A 23,868-nucleotide genomic window follows, 5' to 3' on the forward strand; every position below is an offset into this window, starting at 1 on the left:
GGGTCCCCTGGAGCCGAGCGACTTCCCCAGCTCTCGCCTTTCGCACCCTGCGGGTGGGGCAGGGGAGGGAAGACGCCCGGCCCAGCAGCGCTGCGGCCGCCGCCCGGACTACAGCTCCCAGGAGGCATCCCGCCGCGGCGCCCCTTCTTTCTGCCCAATGGGAGAAGGCGACAGGTCTCGCGGCGCTAGGGCCGGTTTTGGCGGGCCCGGGCGGGCGGTGGCGGGAGTTGAGCGCGCTCGGCTCCATGGCTGAGACGTGGAAGAAGGAGTACCTATGGCTGTGCATGCTGGCTCTGGGCTTCGATCCGGAGGACCGTGACGACTGTGCGGTGCTGGGGCTGTAAGTACGAGGGAGGAGGAGGAGGAGGCGGGCGGGCGCCCCCGACCGAGGCACTGGGTTTCACCCAGGAGCGCAGGCCTCTGGTGGGGGCGTGGGAGAAGTGGGGGATGGCAGGGGAGGGTGTGAGGGTCTTGAGGGGGAGTGAGATGGGGGGGTATGAGGGGGGGGATAGGAGGGAGGTGTGGGGGTCGAATAGGAGGGAATGGTGCGAGGTGGTGGGTGGGATGGGAGGGAAGGGCGTGAGGTGGGGGGGGCATGGGAGTGGGACTGTGAGGGGGGGGTGGGATGGGAGGGAAGGCTGTGGGGGGGATGAGGAGAGTAGGGGGGACGGGTGGGGATGGGCGTGGGATGGGGATGATGGGGGTGAGGGTGGGATGGAGGTAGTGGGGGATGGGAGGAGGAGTGAGGTGGAGTGGCTGGGTTGGGGGTGAAGGTTGTGATTCAGGGTATGGGATTGGAGAGAAGGGTGTGAGTCGGGGAGAATGGGAGTGGGGCGGTGGGATGGAAGGGAAGGGTGCGAAGGAGGGGTATGGGATGGGAAGGAGGTGTGGGGAAGGAAGGGTATGGGGGGATGGGATGGAAGGGAGGGGCGTGAATGGAGTGGGGTGGGTGGTGGTGCCTCCAATGCTGCAGAGGGGCCTGGGGCCCTTGGCTGCGCCTCACACAGTGGAAACACTGGTGTGGCTGCATCTGAGGAGATGAAGTCCAGATACTGCAGCGGCTCTGGCTTTCTGATTGATGCATTCCATACAGTCATATGGAGAAAGTGAGCTGATTGGCTCTGTTCTCCTGGTTTGAGAACTTACTTAAGAGAAAATGCTCTAGCCAAAATTTTGTGAACTTTATTAAATAGGCTGGAGGATGTGTATTTTTAGTAATACAGAAAATAAAGCTCTTGATGTTAACTTCTAACACTTTTATATTTTGTAATCTTAAGTGGCCAGTAAAAATGCAATGTTCATTCAGCATCCTGACTACTTCTGATATAGCTGTTTATTTGTGTATCAGGAATATGTTTGATAAGCCAAACCATGGTGCATTTTATTTGATTACTGAATTCTTGTTTGCTAAGCTGGATTCAACCCGTGCAACAGAAATTTTCAAGTAAGTATTTGCCTGACAAAGTTGCTGTTGTGCACTTTACCAAGTATACAATTTATGCAGTTGCTGAGGCAGGGAAAAGTGGTCTTTTGGGGAATGCTGTGGAAAAAGAATATACAGTCATATCATTTTTCCCCTTTTGATTAAAACTGGAATTTATCCGAAATCTTGCCTTAATTAAAGTTGTTTCTGATAGTATCTCTAACTTGGTTAGTTTCAGAGAAGCTTTCATAGATGCAAAGTAATCTACCTTTCCCAGTAATTTCCATGACCAAACAAGAAGTAGCATTTCCCAGTGACGGATTGCTGATAGTGTCTTCAACATGGCAGGAACCTTGTTTTCTTTAATGTTTTGCTTCATATAGCTGAGCTAATTTAGCTTACACGTTAAAGAAATGGCTGTAGCAAGACCAATGATGTGCAAATTGTTGACCTTCTGATCCCTTTTTCCCCTCTTCTACAGAGATAAAAAGAACTAAAACCAAATCTGTCTCTGAAATAGTCTGTAATTAACTTAATGTGGCAAGAAGACCTGATTGTTTAAGAAACTTTTAGCTATTTTTGGTCTGGGCTATATCCCTTCATTTTCTCAGTCCTCCAGGAGGCATTAGTAAGAAGTCTTTGTCTTGATTTTGTTCTTATAATGATTAATTAAGTAACTGAATCTTTGAACATGTTTTGAAATTGCTTTTTTTCCCCCTTCTTTTTTCCCTTTTTAAATGCAAAGATACTTTTCAGTAGGAAATGTCACGATTCCTGAATTAAGGAAGCAGTGCTGTAAATGGCTAAAAGAGATTGCAGTGAGTATTATGAAGAGTGGAAATTGATGATCTACTTGTTTCTGTGAACTCATTCTCTTTTTAAGAGTATATGTAGTGCTTTTAAATAGGAGTTTGAAATAAGGTTGTTTTACCAAAGAATTTAATTTTACCTTATGTATTATTTCACTTGGTTTATATTAACATAGTGGAGTTTAAATGACAGAGACTTAGTCCTGGGTCTTAAAACTGCTGTGGCTTGCTTCTGAGTAATGGCGTTTGATTAAACAGGAATCTTGAAGGTTCCTCAGCTCTGGGTGAGAATAATTTTCTTCAGCTCGAGAGATGTTTGCTTAAGTTGTCTGGGAATGGGTTTATTATTGTGAAGGTGGTTTCAAATGTGGGAAAACATTTTTAACATCTTATATATAGGGGGAGGGACTAGAGTTTAAGGCAAGCTTACTAAAGGAAATGAGAGAAACCACAACTGGTTGTCTCAGCTGTCATTGGTTGTTATGTTATTTTCTCATGCTGTCTGTTCTAATGGTATTTCCAGAAATTGGGTCTATATGTAGTGGAACACTTGTCCTTTTTAGTAGTAATGGATAAGGTGAAAGCCAAAAATGCAGTGTGTTTGATTAACAGAAAAGCAGAACAGTGCACACTGATTAATGACTTAAGTTGTAAATGTGAAAGAAAACTTTAAAGTTTTTTCAAGGGTGGGGTTACCAGATAGGACTGAGAATGGCGGAGACTTCTAATATTTACCCAACATTGATTTCAGTCTTCGTGATGAAACTGTCTATTACATACAGAACTATGGATGGCAGGGGGGGGAAACATTAAAAAAGTTCTAGTCTCTTCGGCTAATGGAAGTAGATGTCACCTGTGGTGGCAGAGTAATTTAGCTTTGCATCAGGCTTGCTAGCAGGTAGGCTGTAGTGTTTAGGTACTTAACTTAATATTTGATAGGCGTTGTTGAGGCTTTGATTCTTAGATTAGTTTTGTGTTCAAAAGCAATTTAATTTTCTAGGATGAAGACCAAAACCATCTTTTACAAATTACACCTTCTTCACTTATTTTTCCTGCTGGTCGTAAAGTTATTAATGTTTTGTACTGGTTTGCAAGAGGTGTGATGATTGAAGACCTGGAAACAAACTCTATTGGTAAGCCGTAATAGGAATACAGCAATAAGAATGCTTAATTTGTTGTGTTTGACAGTGAATCTGTAGAGTCTTTATTATATGCCAAGACCTTTAAGTAGTTTTGATTTGAATGCTCAGTTCAAAATCTTTCACAGGGTTCTGTGCACTTGCATGGTGCTAATGTTGATGCAACAATACAGATTGTTTCACTTTCTGTTGCTTTGTGGGCCTTCCTCCAAGGTTCATCTGTGTAATGCCATAATTACCTACACAAGCAATGTTGTTGTCCAAACCTATTGGACTACTATACTGTACTTCTTCTCACAACTTGAGGAATTCTATCAGAACCATCTATTTTAGGTATATATATATGGGAAAAGAAGTGAAGGAATGCAAATGTATACAACAGAAGGGATGGCAAAAAAGACAGTACACTGCATACTTTTATTTCAGTCCATGTAAAATTGCATCTTGATTTGTGATTCTTTCTGTTCCAATTAGGTAGATTAGGAAGTTGTCTATTTGTTAAAAGTGAATAATGTTATCCAAACATTAACTTTCATTTAGACAGTAATATACCTTATGCTGAAGCAGTAAAGTTGGAACCTGAGAATGTGTACTTGGCAAATGCAAGATGTAGAGTCGCTTACAATAAACTTCTGCAAATTTTTCAAAAGGAAGATTTTGTCATACAAGAATATGAGAAAAAAGCAAAGTAAGTGATGCACTTAAAGAAATGGAGTCTTTTCACAGAAGCTGACGTTTGTGTATGTGTGTGTTTTTAAAAGGATTTGTGGAGTCTGTATCTGCTTTACATAATGAGCTCTGTTGAACTTTCCCTATTTTTTCCCACTTTAACTGCTTTGATTGACAGCTATTCTGTTGGGTCTTTTTGTGAAGCACAGTAGTTTAATGAAATTAGTTCTTCAGTTAAGAGATGCCATATTTTGGAAGCTATGGTTACTCAGACATTAAAAATGATCAGGGAATTTGTGTGTATAGTACTATGATTTCTTAACGTGTGAAGGATCATGTCTCAGAAAGCAATTGTCTTAGGATGAAACATTTGGTCTATGCTTAATCACTGTGGGATGCATTTTATTTACATAATTCTTAATTATTTCACCAAAATTATGCCAGTCTTCATTGTTATGTATAGGCAAACATTCCCAGTTTGAGAAGCAAGGATAACTGTAACTTTCTGTGCAGGCACAGAGATATATCCTTGGAATTTGTAGTATTTGGGTTGAATAGTTTACCTAACTGGAGCACTGTCATGGGCCATTGCAAGCTGCTCGGTAACTGACAGAAAAGGAGGAGGAGTTGCACTGTAGGTAAGAGAACAGTTTTAATGCAAGTAGCATAACTCTGTGCAAGAGAACCAGTCTGTTTCATCCTTTTGGATCAAGATCAGAGAGTTAAACGTCAAATGAGACCTCATGGTAGGTGTCTGCTGTACACCTCTTTCTCTGTACAGGGGAAGGTATATGAAGCCTTCTTCACACCAGTCAAACACACCTCAGAGCTGCAGGTCTTGACTGTTGTAGAGGACTTTGGCTTACTGTGGTGTTTGTTGGAAAAGCAATAGAGAAGTGCATTAGCAATCTGGGAAACACAGGTGCATTGAGGATGACTTTGCTATGCAGTCACTGAGTGTGATGAGTAGGAGTGATTGACTTTTGAACTCACTGCTTACAAGTAAGCAAAACTTTTCTGGAGATGTAACTGCCAACAGAAGCCTTATGGTCACTGCAGTGAAGACTGTAGAACTTAAGATCCTGAGGAACGTGAGGAAGACAAGTGGAAGAATAATTACATCGGACTTAAAAAGGTGGATTTCCACTTGCCGAGGAAACTGCTGGGAGGTATCCTATGGAAAGCAGAAGGGCTCAGGAGTGTTAGGGTATCCTTGCTGAAGGTCAAGCATGATCCATCCCCTTCAGTGGGAAAAGAAGCAGGCATAACAACAAACAAACCTGGTTAAGACAGCAAAGTAGTGATAGAGCTACCATAGAACCGATAGAACCGAAGAAGCAACATGTAATATGGAAAAAGGGATTGAACCCCAGATATAGATACAGAAATACTTGGCAGGTGTGCAGTCCTGTCTTTGTGAAGGCCAAATTCATCTAAAGCTCCAAGAGCCTGGTAAGAGTTTGAAAAACGGCTTCCATAGATACGTTAGGAAGTTGAAGTACATGGAGGATTTAGGTCTGCTTGTGAATAAAATGTTAAGTGTTGCAGGGTGAAATAACCAATGCTTTCTTTGCGTCAGCCTTCATGGATAAGGTCAGTCACACAGTTTGTGTGCCAAGAAGCAAAGAGAGGTTTGTGTGTACAAACTGGACATACACACGGGGGAGTCCTCTGTTGTACAAGGCATGTCTGCCTGTTGGATCTGAGACACGAAGCATAGGCTGTTATTTCATTGGTTGATCTCCCTCTCACTGCCTGATGGTCTTCAGCCTGCTCACCTGCTCCCTGAGTTCTGTCACCACGCAGAGAAGTTCCACCCAAGCAGCCTGGTATCTGGGTGGCAGTGTGCACCCACTGGGGCTCTGTCTGGGGGGCTGCATCAGTCACGGCAGGTGCAGAGCTTGTAGCAGCCCTAATTTTCTGATGAGTGGCCACCATGATTCTCTAGTCCTTCTGGGAGGACTCCAGCGCCCTGCCTGCTCACCCTGCCTGTGCAAACTGCTATTCCCTGCTTTTCTGACATGTCCCACACCTGTTCGCCTGCTCCTATTCACCGTGCTGGTGCTCCCTGGGGCTGCTTCTGGGATGCCCCACCCCGTGGCAACTGTCACATGGCAGCTGCCACTTCCAGGAGTCAGGAGCTGCCTGCCTCACTGCTTCCTGGGTTTGCTGGGCTTTCTCTGCTCAGCCAACCACCTTTTAGCTTTGATCAAGCACCCAGCCACAGAACTTAGCATGTGAACTGCCAATTCTCACCAACTGAGCCAAAGACAAAGCTCAGGGAGTTTAATCACAGTCTTCCAATATCTAAAACAGTTGTAAAGAAGATGGTAGTTCTCCTTTCACAAGGATATGTGGTGACAGAACAAGGGGCAGCAGGCCAAGGCACTTGAGGGAAAATGTCTGGATAAAAATAAAAATCATATGTGAGAGCAATTAACACTGGAGTAAGTAGCCCTAAAAACTGCTGGAGTCTCTGTTGCTAGAAACATTGAAGACTTGGCTTGACAGGACCATGGGTAGGATAATTGAAGGCTCTGCTTCTAATGGAAGGCTCAACAATATAATTTCCAGAGGTGAAAGTCTCCTAAATTTCTCTGATTTCTGTAATTGTACATCTACTGTCTCCTTACTTGGGAAGTGTTAGTGCTCTTGCCTGTGTTGTGAGTAGTACCCTTCAATAACATAACTGTATTTTTTTTTCATTCTCAGCCAGGCATCGGAACTCTGAAGATATTTTAGAACTCAACATGATTCAGACACCCAGTGTTTCTGAAAATCAGATCTCTGTGTTTCTTACACTGTACTTAAAAATTTAATGAAAGTGCTTTTGCAAAAAGAAGTTTGGTCTAGCTGCTTGTATTCCAGTTTGGTCCAGCTGCTTGTATTCCAGTATAGTATTTTTGAAACAGTGATGTGGGTGCCGTACAATTGCTGAATGTATTTGGAGGTTTATATTTACAAAATACGTTTCTAGTAACTTCTTTTTTTGTTCTCGAGTCTAATAAAAGCTGTTGTGCTGCAGTAGAATAAAAAACAGCTTAATTGCTTAACTTAGGGATATCTTAGTGGCTTTCTTGGCTGTCTTTCAGCACAAAGTCGTGGTAAGGAAGTCAAGGATAATTTTTTTCTTTTTTTATATCATTCCAAAACTGCCTCACTATGCACATTTGGAAAGAATGAGCATGTTTGGTTAGTGATTGTAAGGAATTCTGAGAATAGCAGAGTAGAAACTTGTGGTTTTTTATTTTTGTTTTGTTTTGTTTTTAAAAAAATCCAAAAAATTGTTATAACTGTGTTTTTAGGCTCTTACTTAAACAAATAAAACAGACGCAGACTGAAAATGCGTTCCTGGAGGCAAAGTTTTGCAAGTAAGTGTTTTTCCTTGTAACTAAGTTACCATATAGAAAATGATTTTCTTCTGCAATTTTATGAAAAATCAACTATAATTTTCTTGTAATCCACTTGAACTTTTGTTTTGCATCTGCATATAGGATGAAACAAAATGACCAAAATGGAAATGGCAAAATGGAGAGAATTCAAAAGGTGAGCATTTTTCTCTCACTGTAGCAGCATACTGTATTTCTTCTCAAATTTCTGCAACACTTAGACACTGTTATTTCTACTTGGCTAGTCCTTTTGCTTGCCTTTATGCTGTTATGATACTCTGTTATTATATTATGATACTCTGTATTATGGCAAACATTTTAATGTAGCATTTTTCTTTGTCTTGCTTATTAAGGTCCGCAGTATGTGGACCCTTATAATGGAAATGCTTACTTCTCTGAAAAGGGAAAAGGAACTTGTGGATTCTGTACTTGATATACCTGAAGACTGTGCTGATCAGTGCATTTTAGATGGAAAGAAAGTGATTTTCAGAGTTCCACAGCTATTGGTTTGTAGACTTGAAAGGGACGTACACCAAGTAAGTAATTTTTGTCCTTCTTGCTAAATTGTATTTTTTTTCAGTCCCTAGGTTGTCATTAGATACCTTTTTAAAATGTAAAAAACCCAAAGAAGATAAATGTCTAATGTGTATTTGTAATTTTTTTGATGATTATGCTGCTGTTCTGTATTGGTTATGTTTCAACTGTTAAGTTTTTATGTTCAGTAACTGCTTTCATATGTTTACTTGATTCGTACTTGTTTGTTTATGTTTAGACATCCAAACTTGGTTGACCAGTATAACTCTTGGTTTAACTAATGGGCTTTTGTTTCCAGTGTGTAGTATATGGTGTTGTCAAGGCCTGTCACATCTTTTGGGGCAGTAGTTAAACAGAATACCTCGTTAGCTGAATTTTCCTTAGCTTATACTGCTTTAGAATCTGCTTTCAAGCAGCAGGTTTTAGAAAACAAACCTGAAGCTTAGATCTAGGCTTTTTTTTTTAAACACATAACAGTCAAAACTGAATCAGAATACAAAGGGGAACTTTGTATACCTGCCCGGACTACAGAAGGCAAAACTTTCTGCTGTTGATGCTGCTCACTAATTCTGTTTTTTTTTTGCTTGCAATGCTTAAAGCGTTGTACAGGAAATGCATATGAAGGTGAAAAACTGAATTTCTTAACAGTAGTTCAGCTATTAAATGAAGCCCTGAGGACACTGAGAGGTGAACGTTGTCAATCTGAATTAAACCAACAAATTCAGGACATGGAGAATAGGATTATGGAGCGCAAAAAAGTGCTACAGGATTTGCAAGTGAAGAGGTAATTGTCTGGACATTTTCTCTGGTTCCTACGTCCTTAATCTGAGGATCATATCTTCCTAACATGGAGTTTTTTGTAAAGTAGTATCATTTATAGTAAGAACATGTTGGTCCAATCTTTTTTATTTTCTCTGGGAAATTCACATCTATTGCTGAGAGCCTTCTCTAGGTGACTTCAGCTTTTTGCCACTGCTTCATTAATATTATAGGCTTTGTTCCCGAGAACCTCATTTGCTAGCTCCTCTGAATTTTTTTTCGTGTTTCTTTTCTTATGTTAATCAGTTCTGGGATTTTAAAACTTCATCTGGAACTGTCTTAAGGAAACTTTTCAAGTATGCATCTCGTTGTGTGTATGTATTTTAGTATAGTTCTTTTAATTTTACTGTAAGAAACATGAAGACTACTGAGCAGCTGCTTTTTATGTTGTGAATTTCAACTCTTGAGGCATGCACAAATGCATGAATAAATTGATACATACCAAAGATTTTGCAGGGTAAGGAGAACACACAACAATTCTGCATAATAATGGAGAGAATTATCTCCACCAACAGATGTAACTTTTGTTTTCCATTTTCATATTGCAGTCTGAAGGTAGAGCAACAGCATTGTGTGCCAATGAGTGGATCTATTTCAAAAAAACAGGAAGACTGGGAAGTGAAGTGGAAAAACTTTCTTGGCTTGTGTCCTATTAAATTCATCTTAGATCAGTGTCCAGTAAGTAGTGTTCAATTTATGTGATTCTGGAGAAGGGAAAGTGTGAAGGTGAGAGAGTGTGTTAGGGGATGTGCATCTAAGTTGCTGTGTTGTGAGGGGATTGAGGCACGAACTCCTGTCTGATAGACAGAAGACCTTTATTAGGCTTATTAGCTTCTCTATATATGTTAGTTAGTAAAACATGTGCCGTTTGTTTTACAATGATTGGTTTTACTACTTGTTCATGTGCCTAAACTATACATATGATTGGCTAAAACTTACATATGATTGGCTAAAACTAACTGTTCATGCGCCATGACATGTTCTGGTTTTTGATCTTGTTCCACTTTTTCATCCTGTTTTTCTATTTCCCAGCATGGTCCCTCCTGTTCCTCATTGTTACTTTGTTTCTCATCTCCTGGCAGCCAAGGTCCTTCAAAGATAGTGTCCATTTCTTTGTGTCCTTCAGCCTGTAAGAATTCCTCCAGAGTGTTCTATTGCAGCATTTAAGCTTTGCATGTAAGGCTAAGGAATTAGTATGATATATCAGAAATTGCTTTATGGAGTATTTGACTTAGTGACAGCTGGTGTCCTCATTTGAGATTGGTGATGAAACCTTCTTGTCAAGTGAGTAGATCAGCATAAGACTGAGTTGATTGGTTGTAGTTTTGTCCATGTCCTTTCTCCCCAGAAACTGAGCTGTCACATGCTGTCAATCTGAACATCTGCTGAGTTACGTTTTTCCCTTTCAAGGTACTTAAGGGTTCATCTGCTTGATAAATGAACAGCAGTTTCCATTCTGACACACTGATACAGGGATCTGAGTTTATATCCTTGCCTAGCTACCAGCAGAGGAGGGAAAAGAAAGGAGAAGTTTCATGTTGGCTGAAAAAGGAAGTTTAACATTGAGTCTGGTTTGCAGAAACACTGCTGTTAATAATTGTCTATTAATTGCTCTTGATATGCAGAATTTTTCAGCCTGCTTGTTTAACTCTTTCTTTTGAAAGGATTTAGGAGCTTCGCAACCCCGTTGTGTTGATGTTGCAGAAGATGATGAGGATAGCTTCCTTTATCAACATCTGCTATCAGTTTCAAGTAGGTGAACAGGAGAAATTTCTTTTTTTTCTCTTCGCCTTCCACAGTTGTTAAGTTACTTGGAGTCGAAAAGGCTCTCTGCTTGTGTTTGCAAGCATCTTTGATAGCCTGTGATAATCTGGTTCTGAATGTCTCCTTGGCACAATTGTCTCACCTTTTTCAACCTGGTATCACAGATTCTCTGATACTTTTGGTGTGGCAAAAAACCAATGCTGGAGCTGTTAGGTACTTTGTTTTTCTTGCACAAAGGATGTTGATACAAATTTCCATGTACAGAAGTTCATTCATAGGTTCTAGAGAATACACTCACTCTAGCTGTAAAAAGTACTTTAGGTTGGAGGAGTAATATAAAAGAGCAAAAGAAGAAACCACTTTTCCCGTCGGCCAACTGGCAAGAGAAGTTGAAGGTGTCCTCCCAGATAAGTATCTTTCGCTGATGCTTTCCCAAATACTTGATCAATGGTAACTGTGCCATTTGATCAGGATCTTACTTGATTTCTGTGCTGGTTGCTTTCAGTCATTAGATTAACAATGCTGATCGGAGCTCATTTCAGTCAGACGTGGATGTTGCACATGCTAGTCAACTGATGAGCTGATTGTATTCTGCTGGATAGTGCTTACCACAGAATCATAGAACATCCTGAGTTAGAAGGATCCCATAAGAATCATTGAGTCCAACTCCTATTCCTGCATAGGACAACTCCAAAACTCATACTATGTGTCTCAGGATGTTGTCCAAGTACTTCTTGAATATTGTCAGGCTTGGTGCCATGACTACTTCCCTGGGGAGCCTGTTCCAGTGCTCCACCACCCTCTGGGTGAAGAAACCTTTTCCAAATATCCAACCTAAACCTCCCCCGGCATATCTTTATGCTGTTCCCTTGGGTTCTATCATTGGTTGCCAGAGAGAAAGAGCTCCTCCTCCTTGCGAGAAAACAGTAGACAGTGATGAGGTCCCCCCTCAGTCTCCTCCAGGCTGAACAGACCAAGTGACTTTAGCCACTCCTCATATGGCTTCTCATCTAAGCTCTTTGTGGCTGTCCTCTGGACACTCTCTAGTAGCTTTATATGCTTTTTATACTGTGACACCCAGAACTCAAGCTGGGGGTGCACCAGTGCAGAGCAGAGCAAGACAATCGCTTCCCTTGACTGGCCTGGAATACCAAGCTTGATGTACAGTTGGCCCTCTTGGCTGCCACGGCACACTTACCATCAATCAGAACCCCCAGATCCCTGTCCACAGGGCTGCTCTCCAGCTTCTTGCTCCCCAGTGTGTATGTATATCCAGGGCTGTCATGTTGCAGGTGCAAAATGCAGCACTTGCTCTGTTTCAGCTTTGTGTGGTTGGTGATTTCTCAGCTCTCTAATTTGTCAAGATTCCACTGCAGGAACAAGTGTTGATTGTCCCTAGTGTAGAGTTGTAAATCAGAAGCTATATATTAAAGGTGGATAGGAGAGGGAAGACAGCATGAATTGTATGTTGTTTGCAGTCCCTTTTATGAAATGACATAGCAGATGTGTTAGAATATCAAGGTGGGAAGTGATGGGGGAAGATCCTTTAGGTTACAAAGGTGAAAGCACTGCTCCAGCAGTACGAGGGTATAGCGATATAAAGATTGAAGCTGCAAAGGAAAATAGGCTACAAAACTGCAATTGGAAGATAATTTGACTTAAAAATTTTAAAGGTTAAAGAATCGTATAGTAATGCTGTGAGCTGCTGGTAATAGCAGAAAGCTTGAGACAAACTGGTGTCTGTGGCTTTCTCTCTACTTGATCTAGCCACTAATAAAACTAACTTTCAGCCTGTTGACATGGTGAGCTTTAAAAAAAAAGTTAACTTCACCTAACATCTTGAAGTGAGCTTGCACTTTTGAGGAGATATTGAGGTGAATACAAAAGGAATCACCACTTAGTTTGTAGAAGCTGAAATGTAGGGTTAGTAAAGAACTATTGAAGTTAAACTTTGGCTATTTATCCAAATGATGTACCCAAATTGGTGTTTTTACTGAGTTCTGGGTTGAGGTGTGTATACCTCTGGTATTGTGCAAAACATTTCCTTATAGTGTGCCTTGCCTGGTTGGAGGCAATGTTCATCAGAGGGATAAGTATGTCCACAGAGATGTCTATTGATAAATACAGGTGAAGATGATGAGGGGCCAGGGGAAATGTGGGTGGAATTTTGCTTTGTGGAATTAATGTGCCACGCAATTGATGCCTGTCTTGAGAGGAGGGTGTAGTGATGACATGTGGCTGGGATGGTAGTTTGGAGGAAGGTGGAACCTATGGTTCATATGTGCAGGGCAGCGGATAGAATCATGCCTCTCAAACATGTTCAGGAACAACACAAATAAGTGCTGGCTGCTAGTGGCATCTGTGGCTGCAGGTGGTACCTGAGCAAAAGGAATGATTCTGCTGTCCTGCTTAGGTATTTACGAGCATTTCAAGACAAATAAATTGTCCATCCTGTGAATAGTCTACAGAAGCGATCTGAGTCACTTTTGTCCCCAGGGTAGTCTGAGCAAAAAAAAGTGGAAGCAATAATAAAATCCTGAACTTGCTTTTCTAGATGATTATGACTCTAGTCATGAAGTACGTTATGAGGAAGATGGTGGGGTGTTGGAAACTGTGATGGATGAGTCAACAGCTCTACCAGGATGGTATGATGTTAATGAGAAATTGATAAAGCAGTGGAAAAAATAGAAATTAACTCGTTGGGGTTGAATATATTGCATCTCTTGATCATTAATGGAAAACTAAGTAGCCCGCTCTCTAAGTGTTGCATCCACCTGAGTTAGCAAGGTAGTCTTGAAGTAACTGCCCCTCTATCCTGCTGGTGATTGATTGATCAACTGGTTGCTGCTGAATAAGATGTGCAGCAGCCAATTTGCAAGGTTTTTAGCTGTGTTTTTAACCACATTCTTTCAAGTTTTAAGAGGTGGATGGAGAAAACAGAGGATTTTGTTTCTGAAGCTGGGTTGAAGTAAGCATATATGTTCAGTATAACCTGAGAGTAAAAGAACAGGCATTCACAGTAGCCCTTCTTTTGTGTTTAAAAAAACCCCAAACAACTAAAACTGAACCAAAACAGAAAAGCCTAACTCCTAAGCAGAAATAATGTGCTGACCTTCTCATGAAATTTCTAAAATAACTTTGTTCTGTAACTTCTCTTACTAGCATTCCAGCACAGGATAGAATACAAAAAAATTGTATTCCCGAAGGTTTTGTCTTGTTTGTCATTTACTTAGGCCAGGAAGGTTTCATGACCTTTTGACTGTATTTCATAGCATGACTCCTACAAACACTTGAAAATTGCATTCTAGGAGAGAAAAGGAGTTGGCAAAAGAAAGCCGTCTTGTACTTGGACATCAGTAGATGTAGTTGCATATAAATCTCAAAGGTTGTCCAAGTAGTTAACTATTAAAGCCTTGATTTCTCTCAGTGACTTCATACAACGTGTATTTTTGTCTGCTTCTGATTCTTAAGACTGATGATGACAGATATTATGTTTCAAGAAGTGGTCTTCCTAACAAATGAGTGCAATTCCTTACATTTTAAAGAGCTATGCAATTAGCTTTACAGTCACCTGAAGTGATCAGATTGAAGTTTTTGGTAGCCAGGTGATTGTTAAATATCAGTAAGTTCATATAGGAATGGATCTATGGGTGGCAGAGGCAATTCAGAGGAAGAATGGAAAAGAACATTATCAAGTCTATAGAAGACTCTCTATAGAGTCTATAGAAGACTTTCCAGTTGTCTTTGGTTGCAGAATACAGGAGACATGTTTACAAAACTTGTTACAAAATCTATTCTTTCCTGTTTTGCAATCATGGGAAAAGTTTTTATTAGTTTATTCATTCTGGGAGGCTGATACACAACTAGGGCTAAAACTGCTCTAATTGTCACATGTTCTCCCTATAATAAAACTGCCTTCTGATGACCGGGACGAATTGAGGGAAATCGTAACGGACAGATACGGGGCACACAATATGTAATAGCCTTGTATAAATACTTGCATGCAACTTCTTTAATTTGCCTCTAATTTTGTTTTTTCTTCTCCCCAGTCCTCTACCCCATCCCTCAAGGTTGTCTTCAGTGTCTTTGGAGTTGTCAGAAGCATCTGAAAACAAAGATGTATTAATTGAAAAGGTTATTCCTCAGTAATTTCCTACCCATTGAAGTTGAATTTCTCATGTTTGCGTTTTACATTGGTTGAAGACTAGAATTAGTATTTGGGGGGAGGGTTGTGGGTGCATTGTTTTTTTAAGTAGTATTTTTACACATCTGAGTCAGTCCTGTAAAACTGCAAAACCTAACTGCCTGGTATTTCATTGAGCTTTAGGAAAAGGACAGTAGGAAGTAGTTGTACTTGCACCTGACTTCTGGTACAACATACAGTGTGTCACTGACTCCTTGTTTGCTGAGAGCCTTTTTGGTGTGAGTGGTGGTCAGACTTCAATATTTCTTCAAATTGTGTGTGCACTTAAGGGTTATAATGTGGTGTAAAAGCAGCTTGGATGTATAGTTGTCCATTGCACAATTATTCACTGTAGTATTTTTGATGAGTCATCTGTATTCTGAGCAAAACCCTATCCTTGCCGCTACTTATGTCCTGCTTTAAATCTGATTGTAAAAATATTTTTTGTTCAGTTAAGATATAAGACTGAAATATTTTTAATGACTAAACGTTAAGGCTGTTCTGTTCAGAATTTGTACAGCAGTTTCTTCATGCTATTTTTCTGACACTTGAGTTTAAAACTTCTAATAATTGTTCTGTATTCCTCTAGAACTTGCCTGTTGACACTTCCAAGTGCAAAAAAAAGCCTCCAAAGATCTTAAAAGATGAAAAGGATGAGTCTGCCATTTCAGACATGTGGGAGAATGGACGTGATCATGTTATCCAGACAGAGCCTCCTGTCAAAAAGCAAGATCCTATTGAGAAAGCCAGAGATGAACTGGCAGAAGAGGTTAGGAGAAGTTATTTTTAAATATTTTTGTTTGTTCTTATAGATATAGTCATTAAGTTCAGACAACAGATTACTGATGATATCATAAAATGCCTCTTGTAATCTGCGTATGTCTGAAGTTACTTTTTTTTTTGCTAGGTTGTAGTCAGGGTCACTTAATTTTGAGGTCACTGGGAGCTTGTGCAGTTACACTTACAAATCATGGTGAAGTGAATGGCACTTTCAGTAGAATCATAGTATGATTTTTATCACCTCATACTTTATCTATGAACTCATATTAAGAATTCAAAAGTCCTCTTTTGTTTCTGAAGTTATGCAGGTTAAATATTTAACAGGGGCTTGGGAATTCTAGGCAGAAATTTTAATTATTTCCCCTTTTAGGTATTTTATTTAATATTTAACTGAAGAATTTCTTTGTGAGTTACAGTAAAATTTCCTGTAGCTTCATTTGGAAAGTAAATTTCATCTTTCGCTGGGATAGTACAGCTATTTTTTATCTGCTAAAATACTTCACTTCCATACATATAGCTCTAGTCTTCATGCTAATGTAGTTCTTGACTAGTGTCTTAAATATATTTTATGTGAGCACGTTTTCTTATTTTAAAGATGTAATCATAGATGATGAGAGAACTTATAATTAAATTCTAATTTCAGTCCCCTGTCTTAATTTTGTGTTTGTAGGACAGTGATCTTTGTGAACCTAGTAGTAAATGACAGAAGAAGAGTCAGGAAATTCCAAACTCTCCAGATCTTTTGGAGAATGGGGTTTATTTTGAGGCATAACTGACAGAAATAGAGGTTATAATTTTGCTTTCTTTGGATTTGCTCTTCTCTAACATTCTACAGTTTGCAAAAGCAGTGGCAGCTGAGTCACTTCAGGGTGATGAAGGAAAAGAAATGCCATTAGAAGATCTCATTAGCTCACTGGCTTTTAACACTTTTTTAACAAGGAAACAGATTTCCCGAACTCCAGAAAATCTGCGTAAGTCTAAAGCTCTCTTTTTGTAAAACGTACTTGATTAGAAGTTTGATTAGGTCATTGGCACTGTATGCATCACATGAGAAGAAAAACAATGATAATGAAGCTGCAAGTTATCCTTATGGCGCACTCTATAATACAATAAGATGTAGGCCTAATAAAAAGTGAATACTGTGAGTTTGATTTAGCATAATTTTATTTTCTGTGTAGAATCCCCTTTATGTTGAGGATGAAAACATAAGCATAAACAAAATAAAGCAGCTGTATATCTTATTTCTTAAATTACTTATGGCACTGAAGGGACTGGAGAAAAACAGGTTGATTGAGAGTATGAAAATACTAAAATTTTACCTTGATTTGTTCCATTTAGTTACTGAAATTAGAAGCTCGTGGAGAAAAGTTGTTGAGAGTGAGGAATCGTCAGACACAGAGCTGGCCTCAACTGGAGTAGTGATAGAAGAAGCTCCAATGGATGCTAGACATATAATTCAGAAGGCAGCAGACTCTAGGTCCCAGTGCCCTATTCCTGCATCACCTGTTGTTAATCCTCCTTTGTCAGAAATTAAGTTCCAATTAAGTTATGGAGAATTTAGACCTCAAGAGCTGATGAGGGTAAGTCATATCATTGAAACTCCGAATTTGGAATCTGAAATGAATGACGATGGGAGAACTGAAGAACAGGAAAGTTCTGTAGAAGATCCAGAAGAACAGAATTTTCAGTATGTAAAGAGCATGACTACTGTGGATATTTGTTCAGAAAACAATAGTAGGAGAAATTTTCTACCTTCAGAGAACTTTCAGGATTCCTTAAGGGATAGTATGCTGCACAGTTATGTATCTCCATCGTTAAGTTCTCCCAGTCATGAAGTTGCCTTCTTGGGTATATGGAATGAGACACTTCCAGAGGAACTTAGTTACATAGATTCTGACAAATCTGCAAGCCCTGAGTCTTATTTTAATGTAATAAGCAGTGCATGTGTAACAGGTGGTTCAAAAAATAAGGGGGTTATTAAAAAATCAAAACTAGATGAACAGTCCCTCTTCAGCCCACATAAAGCATTGGAAAAGACTGCATTTAAAGGTGAAGAGGAGCTGCATGAAATGCGTAATGGAGGTAAATCTGTAAGTTGTAGGTCAGACCTAAGTCTTGCACCAGAAGAAAGAGAAATAGGTGAATTCTGGAGTCCTCGAGAAATCTTCTGTTTGAATGAAGAATTCACCAAGATGCCATCACCAGTATCTCCTAATGAAAGAAAATATTCCCTGTCATCTTTGCTGATATCCTGTCAACAACTGGAGGAAATGGCAGCAATGGTACAGGAAATCCCAATAGACTTAAAACGTAAATTGAAGGGTAAGTGTCCATGTACTTTAGCTATAACATTTTGTCCATTCTGTCTCTGGATATACTACTGTAAATAACCTACTCCTAAACAGATGAACTCTGTTGTGGAACTGTAGGGAGACAGATTATTTGTATGCTTGCTTGTTGTGGAAGATGAGACATAAGAGCAAAGTATACATGCTTCCTTTAGTTGTACCAACATCTTGCAAGTAGGAGGAAGGGAGCTTATCTGACTTTCTGAAGTAATCTGCAGCTACTGAAAAAAAAAGCGGTAGAGTGTGCTAGCAATGTTTGGAGTTAAATTCTGAGACTCCACAAAGTTAGTTTGAGATACTGTTTACTCTGAACGAAATGGCCTATTTAGAGATGTGTTGTAGGTAATTGGAACTTCTGAGATCAGTCAAGTGTTCATAGTCTGTAATATTTTATTAATACATTTTTTATTGCAAAATATCCTGCATTCCAGCTTGCTGTTCGCTCACCCTACTTCCAACAGAGATGTCAACTTTGATAATGAGTAATCAGCCCACTGTTTGATTATGTGTCAGGTCCATTTTTGAAATGTAATTAACGAAAATGAACCAACAGAGGTTAACCACAAGACTCACTGAAACAGGTGGTATTTAAGGTATTTAACAAGATTACTAGGAATTTAACAGAACAAACTAGTTTCAAGGAGTAGTGAGGTTTATACTTTGTGCAAAGGCTCGCTGGAATTTGGCTTTCATCAAAAATTGTGACTGTACTGGTAGCAGATGATATTATATTACTTGGAACAGTTATTAAAATTGGAAGTAACTGTTCATATATGCTTTTTAAATATATGCCAGATACTTTTGAAGCAGTATGTCTGTCAATTAATTGAATATTATAACATGCTAACTGATAAACCTTTTCTTCCAGATAAAGAGCAGTTAAAGGAGAAGCCAGACTCATATAAGCCATCATCAGGACAGAATTTGTAAAATGGAAGCATAAACATAGTAGCACAACTATAATTCACTTGAGCATCTAGCATCTTCTCCAAGAAGAAGCTGTGCTTCTTTAGTTTATTGCAGAGACTGTATTGCAGTCGTCTTGTTTAAGATTCAGTTGACTGCTCTGGTTCTTCAAATTCTATGTCATCCATAGCAGCACTCTGTCTACAGCGCATCGTTTATGTACAGAAGTATAAATTCCTTTTGTATATCCTTTTAAAAATAATAGACATTGAGTAGGTGGGATAACTAGAAAATGGGAAAACGAAGTCCCAAATAAGTAGTAATAAAATCTTTGGTGTCTCCATCTTGCTTCTAATTCTCTACTCTGCCCCTCTAAAATAGCTGCCACCCTAGTTTTACATGATGCTCTACCATCATTGCATTATTCTGTCTTGTTGAGATGTCTCATCAATACTGCCATCAGTTCTACCTGTTGATAGCGGCTGCCCTTTTTATAAACTTATACTGAAGTGCTTATGTTTTCAGGCTTATTGCTAAATACGTGTTTTATATTAAAGTTGTAAATATCTATGATTTGTGGTAGTTAATGCCTCTTAATTTTTTAATAGTCGATATACATGTATGACTTTGTGATGTAAGTAACTGATAATATAGCTTGTGGTGGATTGAAAGTTGTTTCCAGTGGATAAACTTTTTGTTGTGAAAGCATGACCCCTAACCTGTTGCATTCTTAGAGTTTTCAAATACATTTTGGGTTTCTGTTCTGCTGTGTCTTTCTCCTCCTTTCTTTCCACACTGTTGCAAAATGGTTCTAAGAAGAACCTCCCCACCTGTATTTAACATCTTCCTTATAAAGTAAAATTGACAAGCTGCATGAAAAAAAATACTTGTGGCTGGTTGTGGAAGCTATTATGTGACTGTGAACTTGTTAACAGCTAAGAGGGAAGTGCTTTTTAGTAGCCTGTTTATGTGTTGATCCAAGTGCAGTCAAGCAGCTAGAGAAATGGAAGTTCTGAGCTTAGCTATTGGCAGTCTGAAATAAGTGCAGCTATGTTGTTTGCAGATCTGGGCTCTAAACAGTGCTGGTGACTTCACAAAGGTTACCTAGGCAACTCAAAGTTTTCATGGTCTGGTCAGAGTAGGCTTAAAAGCAGGACCACAGAGCTGTGGTTCAGACGCTACCAGAGGAACTGTAGCATGCTACCCCACAGAAGGAGACAGTCATGTACTCTGTCCCTTGTTCTGGATGTTACTAAATAACTGTCTCCAGAGGCTGCTGCTAAGAAGGTTGTTTCTTCGTTTTGCCATAGAGCATCTCCTGGGAAAGACTGGAATCGTAACTTTTTCTTGGCAAACATGACTTCTATATCACATGTAGCTCCATTCTCGAAGAAGTGCATTTGTCAGCTGTGCTCCTGCGGGTATGTAAAAGAGGCTGGGTGGAGGACCGTGGAGTATTGCTCTTGTTTTTGTCATAGGTGTAAACAGTAGGGAGACTTCCCATTTTTCATACGTAGGTAGATAGCATTTCCAAGAGGAGAGCTTTCCACTTTTTTTTGTCCAAAAACTTGCTTTCAGATGGGTGTTATTTGCTTTGAATTTACATTTTAATATGATATAAAGTGATACTTCCTCTGTAAACCTAATTCTGAAAAAGAAACAGGACTAGAACTTTAACAAATGGAAGAAACAGATGAAAATACCAGGGTTCATTAGTGGATTCGTTAGTCTTGTGAATGTATGCAAATTTTTCTTGAAAAGCAATGATTAGCTTTAGATCCTTTGGCATAATAACCATTCTCCCATATTTGCAGTGTAAGAATAAAATTACTAGGGGAAAAATCCTAATTTTCCCAATTTACTGAGATTACTTATCTTAGTTTGTTTAAAAGCTAATAAATAATAATAATAATGAAGAGAGTTTAAAAGTACAGAATTCCCACCTGCAGTTTATATCAGGCTGGTATGCATTGTTTGCATTGTTGTTACTCATCATGAGTGAGAAGCATGGACTCGAATAGAAATGTTGGTATCAAGCAGATTGTAAACTATATTTTTGGGTACTTTAATCACACTTTTATCTGTAAGGGATAAATACATTGCTCCCTCAGTTCCTCTTTCTGTGTGTGTCATTATTATTATTTTTTTTTGCTAATTGGTATTTATGCTTGACTTTGGGAGTTGTGTTCCACGGAGAACTAACAGTGATTTGATTATTGTTTTAGAGGACTGTGCTGTCGAGAACATAAACATGTAGCGTTGCTATTCGATTAAGAAGGACCATCTGGTTCTAATCAATTAATCTGCTGAAGTATGGGTCTGTCTTTGAGGCAGTATAATATTTCAGATGTTAGATAAGCTAGTAGGATAGCTCCATCTAAGGAAGTGTATAATACCTTGATCGTGGCTTATCTTGATTAAAATGTAACTCTGTTTTGGATGCTACTACATTGACAGTTCTAGATTAAGAAGTAAGAGTAACAGGTACAATTTTGAGTTTGCTGTGAAGATCTTGCTTTAGATTCCACGTTATATATATATGAGGCCTTATGAGGAACGGTTGAGAGAGCTGGGGTTGTTTAGCCTTGAGAAGAGGAGGCTGAGGGGAGACCTCATTGCTCTCTACAACTACCTGAAAGGAGGTTGTAGAAAGGAGGGTGGTGGCCTCTTCTCCCAGGTGACAGGGGACAGGACAAGAGGGAATGGCCTCAAGCTCTGCCAGGGGAGATTAAGGCTGGACATTAGGAAAAAAATTTTCACAGAAAGGGTCATTGGGCACTGGAACAGTCTGCCCAGGGAGGTGGTTGATTCGCCTTCCCTGGAGGTGTTTAAGGCACGGGTGGATGAGGAGCTAAGGGGCATGGTTTAGTGTTTGATAGGAATGGTTGGACTTGATGATCCGGTGGGTCTCTTCCAACCTGATGATTCTATGATTCTATGATATATGAAAGCTGAATATATGTCTTTGCACCTTAGAGATTCTTACTGCTTGCAGGTAAGTGGAAAACTATGGGTTTTGTATTATAAGTACTAGTTCACCTGCCCACTGGTTTGTGGTGGACACTTGGGAAATTTTGGTTAGGCTTATATTAGACAGCCATCATAATTATGTTGAACTTTAGGATGAAATCCTTATGTAGAACAGTGATCTACTGACTAGTGAGGGGGAGTTGGGAGAACAGGGTATTATCAGCTGCTACAAATAAAAATTCTTATTTTTTTGTCACTTCTTTGAAACTATGTTTGCTGAAGAGGAAAGGAATATTCATGATGTACAGTGTTAAGTATCTAAGCTACCTATCCTGAAATACCATTGAGAAGTACTTGCTCATTAAACTTGGAAAATTCATTAACTTCCTAATCAGAGGATCCTCCATTTAACTGTCTAAGAATAAGAAATTTGGGCTCCTAAAGCTGGGGACACTGCATTATCATTACCTGAAACACGTAGTGCAAATTCCTCGCTTTCCTCTCCAGAGGAGAATATAACATTATTTAATGCAGCAGTGAGGAGCAGTCAATATTTCACTGTTTGGATTTGCCTGTCCTTACCAGGTGATTGCCAAAAGGACAGTTATATGACATTCTAAACTCCTTAGTTTTTTTTTTATTTCAGAAGATTATAGTAATATTCTCTTTTTACCAAGGCATAAAGGTATGATGAATTATCTGGAATATCTTTCCTCCAAGTATAGTATAAATGTTTAATAGCAGTATATGAAATAACATGCACATATAACAATATATAAAATGCTGTAACTTTTTCAGGGTAACAGATAACTGTTTGCAGGCTGTCCTGTGTATGTTCTGTCTGTCACTAGTTCACTGAGCTGAATGAGTTCACTGAAAAATGCCTATGCAGTTCTGTTGGTGGATTTCTGCAAGTAATAGGGGAAATGGTCTCAATTACAAGACTTAATGAATAGCAAGTCCCTTCTGTAGTGCAATTGCTTCTTCTAGAATTGTGGCCAGTGATAACACTAGCTGAGAGATACAATTTTTACTTTATGCTAGGAACGGCTGTGAATAGAATACATAAGCTAATGGCATAAAAGCAGAAATATATGGTTTTAATGAGTCATTTATGCATTCTGTTCTGTCTATGATGGTATGGACTGACAAAATTTTTTTTTTTATTTTGAAACAACTGGGAGACAGAAGAAGTAGAGGCTATGAATTTTTTATACATATATACACTTAAATTTAGATGAACTGTTCCATCATGGCTTTGAGATATTAGGGAAAGACACTTTGATCTAGCTGTTTTACCTAACATGCTACGTGCAACAGTGACCAGGCTGCTGGTGTATAAGCCCATGTGAGAGCTACACATCTAATGATTCCAGGATCTTTAGTTCTCAGTACTACTCAGTATGGATGTTTACCACACGACTGCTAAATCATGTGATGGTAATGAATGTGTCTGTATATACACATATGTGTAGCGATACAGAAATAAATGTGTCATTCCTTATGGGGCAAATTCACACCAAGTTTCTTTCAGTTATGTATGGTATGTGTGTGAGAGATGATGGATAGGGGCATGAGGGTAAGAATTCCAGTGCATTATGGCAGCAATGCAAACTGGCTTTTTGTAGCAGCAGCTATAAAATGAGAATGTGTTTGAGATAACTGGTGAGTTTGTAGCCGTGTTTTATTTCCCTTTGCACAATTTGTGTGGATCCATTGACTAAAGCCTCTTAAATTAAGAACATGTGAGGGCAAGAGCAATCATAGGCAAGGTTTACTTCTCTTGCTTTTTCATCTTGTGCAAAATCCATTTATGCACACGGAAGTGATATTGAACCTTTAGTAATTCATTAAGCACAGAACTGAGGTTCTTGTGATGTTTTGTACTCTTGTACAGTCTTCTACGCTGTCATGAGGATAACTAAGTAAATGGAAGCAGATTTTTGTAGTTTGAGATATATGTTGAAGTCATCGTATGCTTTTGCCTAATAACTCATAGGTTTCATTGTTTTGCATGTAGAAGACGGTATATTCATCTTCAGTTTAACTACGGAGAAATTTCTCAGGGCTGACCTGGCAAATAATCTAAGATCCTTGGTAGCTACTAATGAAACTTCATTTTAGTGGAGATTGGG

At 39.3% G+C, this 23,868-nt stretch overlaps 2 protein-coding genes and 1 non-coding gene across 4 annotated transcripts in view; all 3 read left to right on the forward strand.

Moving 5' to 3' along the window:
- Positions 1 to 245: 245 nt before the first annotated feature.
- HAUS6 (HAUS augmin like complex subunit 6) lies at positions 246 to 19,336 on the forward strand. Of its 2 annotated transcripts, XM_069880692.1 has the most exons (17): positions 246 to 340; positions 1,349 to 1,444; positions 2,169 to 2,241; positions 3,233 to 3,365; positions 3,912 to 4,059; positions 7,346 to 7,411; positions 7,535 to 7,586; positions 7,783 to 7,965; positions 8,563 to 8,747; positions 9,331 to 9,460; positions 10,447 to 10,534; positions 13,101 to 13,191; positions 14,596 to 14,680; positions 15,319 to 15,498; positions 16,345 to 16,480; positions 16,848 to 17,831; positions 18,726 to 19,336. In XM_069880692.1, the coding sequence occupies exons 1-17, from the start codon at positions 246 to 248 to the stop codon at positions 18,785 to 18,787; spliced, it is 2,787 nt and encodes a 928-aa protein (XP_069736793.1). In that variant the 3' UTR covers positions 18,788 to 19,336. The 2 variants fall into 2 exon arrangements, with proteins under 2 accessions (XP_069736793.1, XP_069736792.1); XM_069880691.1 differs by lacking the exon at positions 18,726 to 19,336 and having other exon boundaries at positions 16,848 to 18,070.
- On the forward strand, positions 14,392 to 14,521 carry LOC138733760 (small Cajal body-specific RNA 8). The gene has a single exon (XR_011339452.1). It is a non-coding gene; the product is annotated as a small Cajal body-specific RNA 8 (non-coding RNA).
- Positions 17,013 to 23,868, forward strand: part of SAXO1 (stabilizer of axonemal microtubules 1) — a 30,412-nt gene continuing 23,556 nt past the window's right edge. The window contains exon 1 of the mRNA XM_069880693.1: positions 17,013 to 17,089. The gene's annotated coding sequence lies outside the window, so the exon portion shown is untranslated. The remainder of the gene's footprint in view (positions 17,090 to 23,868) is intronic.

The sequence above is a fragment of the Phaenicophaeus curvirostris genome, chromosome Z (genome assembly GCF_032191515.1).
Source record: "Phaenicophaeus curvirostris isolate KB17595 chromosome Z, BPBGC_Pcur_1.0, whole genome shotgun sequence".
Classification (NCBI taxonomy): Eukaryota; Metazoa; Chordata; class Aves; order Cuculiformes; family Cuculidae; genus Phaenicophaeus; species Phaenicophaeus curvirostris.